At 36.9% G+C, this 4,817-nt stretch overlaps 2 protein-coding genes across 2 annotated transcripts in view; one reads left to right on the top strand and one right to left on the bottom strand.

Moving 5' to 3' along the window:
* The first annotated feature begins 921 nt into the window (after positions 1–921).
* LOC124390176 (antimicrobial peptide NK-lysin-like) lies at positions 922–1,979 on the top strand. The gene is made up of 5 exons (XM_046855958.1): positions 922–1,056; positions 1,158–1,222; positions 1,359–1,478; positions 1,565–1,722; positions 1,824–1,979. The coding sequence occupies exons 1-5, from the start codon at positions 1,014–1,016 to the stop codon at positions 1,888–1,890; spliced, it is 453 nt and encodes a 150-aa protein (XP_046711914.1). The 5' UTR covers positions 922–1,013; the 3' UTR covers positions 1,891–1,979.
* A 713-nt stretch (positions 1,980–2,692) lies between these two features.
* tonsl (tonsoku-like, DNA repair protein) overlaps positions 2,693–4,817 on the bottom strand; it is a 36,000-nt gene continuing 33,875 nt past the window's right edge. The window contains 3 exon segments of the mRNA XM_046856539.1: positions 2,693–3,273; positions 4,079–4,212; positions 4,721–4,794. Of these exon segments, the coding sequence (XP_046712495.1) occupies positions 3,086–3,273; positions 4,079–4,212; positions 4,721–4,794 (396 nt within the window). The 3' untranslated portion in view covers positions 2,693–3,085.

The following is a 4,817-nucleotide window of genomic DNA, read 5'->3' as shown; positions in this document are numbered from 1 at the left end:
CTTCTATGCAACAGACTTGGTCGCTTAAAGGTATAAAGACCAAACAAATATATAAACATAATAAACATATAAACGTTAAAGTTTATTTGCATTTTAATTCTCTTTTAGCATGAATAACAGCTTTAAACACTCTTGGCATCCGGATATCTAGTTTCTCCAAACATGTCTCTTTTAAAACTTGCCAAAGGTGTTCTTTGCTAATTCTTTGCTAATTTCTTTCTGATCTTGTGATGCAGGTCATCAGGATATCGGTGCAGTGACTGGGCAGGCCAGTCAATGATTGATAACACTTCAACCGACTGTTTGTTCTCTAAATAATGCATGCAGAGCTTGGACCTATGCTTCTGGTCTTTGCTTGTTGCATGGTGAAGTTGGATCAATTAGTTACAGTCAAGATGTTATTCCTTGGAGTTAAATATGGAATAGTAGCCATATTGGTTCAGTATTCCTTTCACCTGGTGGTCTAGTGGTCTAAGATGCAGCGCTCTCACCGCTGCGACCCGGGTTCGATTCCCGGTCAGGGAACCATCCCCAGCCACTTTCAGTGCCGGTCCCAAGCCCGGATAAATTGGGGAGGGTTGCGTTAGGAAGGGCATCCAGCGTAAAACATGTGCCAAATCAAACATGCGGAGGATCCGCTGTGGCGACCCCTAACGGGAGAAGCCGAAAGAAACATATATATATATATTCCTTTCACCGAGAATAAGTCTCTAACCTTCCCTGCTCCAAAAATATATATCTGTAAAATAATATGCAACAAATATCAAAACAAACAAAAAAAATCTATTGCATTTAAACACTATACATTGTATCCCAGTATAACATGTGGTTACACTGTTATATATATTTTGAGCATAACTATCGTCAAATCTGCATATTTCTGGGTGGTCACAGAAATACAATTATACTCAAGGAAGTCAGCAGAGGCATAAAGACCACCAGAAGGGGTTGCATTGAGACAGACTATTCAGCTCTCATTGAACCACATATCTCTCTCATCTTTAACTATCACGATGATCTGCAAATTCCTTGTTGCTTCTTTCATCATTGGCTCAGGTATGATTTATTGGACAATTCTAGGAAGACAATTCTAATTAGTTTTTTTTTTTTTTATCCTTTGTTAAGAGGAAATTGATTTGTTTCCTCTTCTACTCTAGCCTGCGCAATGCACCTGGAATATCTGAAAGTTGACTCTGCTGAAGAACTCTTTGATGAAACTTTGGTATATTATCCTGTTATTTTTTTTATTTTTTGCATTTTTCTAATACAAAGCCTTCAAACTGTACACATGTCTACCTAAAATATGAAAATGTCAAATGACTTGCTTTGATATTTGCAATTTGCTGGTCACTTCGCAGGATTCAGTTGATTCGAATGAGGATTTGCCAATGCCTGAGGGACAGCTCCCTGGTATGTGTTGGGCTTGTACGTGGGCCATGAAGAAACTGAAGGCAGAAATTAGTGGCAAAGCAAATGCAGTGAGTGATGAGCATTATGCTACATAGATAAAAAAAAAAAAATAGTGCCATGAACATTTCTATTTCAATTTTAAACATTATCACAGGACATGGTTAAAGCGAAAGTGTCAAAGGTCTGTAACTCAATTGGATTCCTGCGAAGTCTCTGTAAGAGAATGATAAACAAGTACATGGATGTCTTGGTGGAGGAACTTTCTACCACAGATGATCCAGGAACGATCTGTAGTAATATTGGCATTTGCAAGTGAGTTACAAAAACTATAAACATAAAAAATTTATTCACTAACCCAGTATCATGCATGTTTTTAATTTACTGTCAACTCTAATCCTATATCTTCCATTCAGAAATTACAAGTCAGTGGGAATGCTGGAATTCATCCAAGCTTTTGCTCCAAACTACAAGAAGATCTGAAGATCTGTGAAAAGAGGAAATAAATGTTTGAATTAATTATTACCAAGTCAGCTTTTGTAAACCAATAAATATATTTGAAATTAACAATTTACTGTCTCATTCTATTTTCATAATATAGTCCATTTCTAATAAACCACTACCAAATGGCATAACTTGATTGTGATTGTGCAACTGTATGAAGAGAGAACTATGAAAACCTGTGCTGAGATTTGGATTGCAACTTCATTGCAAAAGACAGTCAGCCATTCAGAAGTTGTTGCAGAGCAGAGATGACACGGGAAGGTGCAGATGTTGAAAAGCCATCATGAGAAATAAATGGGATTAATGGGATAAAAGAGGAGAATTCTTAATTGCGGTTTAAGTTAATACAAGGAAAAGCAGTCCTGGTGTTTCAGACATAAGGCAGACATCCAAAATCCTGTTGTTGTGTTTTCTAAAAGTATAACTTCATTTGTAGATCCCTGTGCATGTTTATTGCATGCATGTGTGAATGCCAGTCATGCATGGGGAGAGTTGCAAATGTAGAGTGACAAACAACGGATCAAATTCTCAAATGGTTTAAAGTTTAACACAAAATCACATTTAAAGTGAAACTGACACAATGTGGCAAAGTATTGGTTTAATACTTGTGTTCTAAATGTGTTTTTTTTGCTTATACAGTCTAGTTTGTGTCTGCTACATGAATGAATGTAGTATTTCACATGCACACATTTGTATAGCGTTAAATTTATTAATACACTTCCTATTAAGGATCCATAGAATTTGTAAATTAACACAAAAATGAATATCACTCTCCATCATGTACGTCTGTCAATTTATTCTGTATTTTTTAATGCCAAATGTTTAAGACAGGGCTGCAATCGAAAGAGAAACTACTTCACATAAACAGTGGATGGACACAAAGACCCCTTACTGTCTCTGCAACACTCATGTACATTCTAACAGACACCGAACACCAAATTTAAATAAATCTTACACAAATATATTTGTACAGTAAAATTTTTTTAACAAAAATGAAGTGTGTGAGTGTGAGTGTGGTTGTGTGTGATGGGTGGGTGGGTGTGATGTGTGATGGATGGGTGTGTGTGATGGGTGTGTGTGATGGATGGTCGGGTGTTGTGTCCAACACAGGAAAAGACCAGTATTGTGTCAGCTCAGTTCAGTTCAGTTCTCCAAACCACGATGATTGTGCAGGTTAATGTGAAACAGGAGCAATAGTGAGGAGACACTTTGAGTTACGGGACAGGATACGGCCTGGCCAGCTCCGGCGCAGAATCTCCTGATCCAGCTTGTTAAGACTTTGAGAGCACAGCTGTAGATCCTGAACACGATCGGCCAGGCTGTCTAAACCCACTGTGTCCCAGGGTCCACACACCTGGCAACCTGATAAGATTTAAAAAAAGATGTTTTATTGGACAGAGACGCACAATTAGGAAAGCAACAAATGATTATTTCCACAATAAATTCAAGAAAAGATAAAACATAAAGAAGCACAGTAACTGTAACTAGTCTGGACACTTAAACCACCAAAATTTTATTTTCAAAAATAAAGTTTTTACAAAGCACAAACTGGCCACAATGCAAATGCGATGCACAGTGAGCAACATACTACATGAATAAATAAAGCTAATTAACTGGTGCCGTGAACATTTCAAAGTTTTAACATTGCCACAGGACATGGTTAATGTGAAAGCCTGTGACTTAATCGGATTCCTATGAAGTGTCTGCAGAAGAATAATTAACAAGTACATAGACGTCTTGGTGGAGGAACTTTCTACCGCAGATGATCTGTAGCAATATTTTTTTTTGCAACTGAGTTACACAAGCTTGCATTTATTAAATACTTCCACTTTCCTAGCAATATGCAGGTTTATTTTATTGCCACTTTATTGTAATTATAGTCCTATATATTTTATTAGAAAACTACAGTATAGTGGAAAGGCTGGAACTGATACAAGCTTTTCTTTAAAAACTACAAACAGTGCTCTTAAACTGTAACATTAAGGTATTAATCTTGTGTAACTATGTTATACTGGTTAGGTTTGCAATGAATCCAGAGCTTATCTCAGGAACACTGAACGGATAGAATAGACACTAGTCCATTGCAGGTCACCATGAACATTCACACGCTTGTGTACTATTTACCATGGAAAGTCCACGAAGACATAAATATCCTCAGATGACTAACCTTGAAGATTAAGTTGAGTCAAAGTATGTCGTGCTTCCCCAAGAGCATTGAGGATGCTTTGAAGTCCAGTTGAAGTCACAGAAGGATTAGCTGACAGATCCAGGGACACAAGGGATGGACAAAGAGCAAGACACCTACAATATCAAAAGTAAATTACTGATTGATTATAGTCATTTCTATTCCGGTACCTTCTCACAAACTACCTGATATTGCTAAAGCAGTTCTCAGAAATAAATAACTCGCACAGTCTGAATAGAATCAAAAATGTGATTAAATATGTACGGTCTCTACTAAAACTATTAAAACAGCAATACTAATAGTATGTTCTATTCTCTCAAGATGTTTTGGCTGAAGATCTAAATATAGAGATGTGTCAAATAAAGTGGCTTTATTATCATTTTACCCATATACAGTGTAATACATAGTAAAACATTCCTCAAGGACCCAGGTGCTACATTAGTATTTCACAGCACAACACAGAACAAAGACTCAATCAGGTCAACACAGGAAAGATAAAAAAAAAATTTGCCTTCATTTGAAATTCACAGTATTCATTACATTTCACAAAGAAAAGCATCTCAGTACAAACATGAATGAATATATGAGGATGACAATCTTGGTGTAGAACATTTTAGACTTCACCTTGTGAATGATCTAACACTTTGATCAGTCAGGCCATTTGCAGCTAGGCCCAGATGTGTAAGTGTACAGTCTCCCTGGAACACAAACACATGTAAAC

The sequence above is a fragment of the Silurus meridionalis genome, chromosome 8 (assembly GCF_014805685.1).
Source record: "Silurus meridionalis isolate SWU-2019-XX chromosome 8, ASM1480568v1, whole genome shotgun sequence".
Taxonomy (NCBI): domain Eukaryota; kingdom Metazoa; phylum Chordata; class Actinopteri; order Siluriformes; family Siluridae; genus Silurus; species Silurus meridionalis.
Note: the sequence above shows the minus strand (reverse complement) of the source record. Positions and strands in the feature narration are given on the sequence as shown.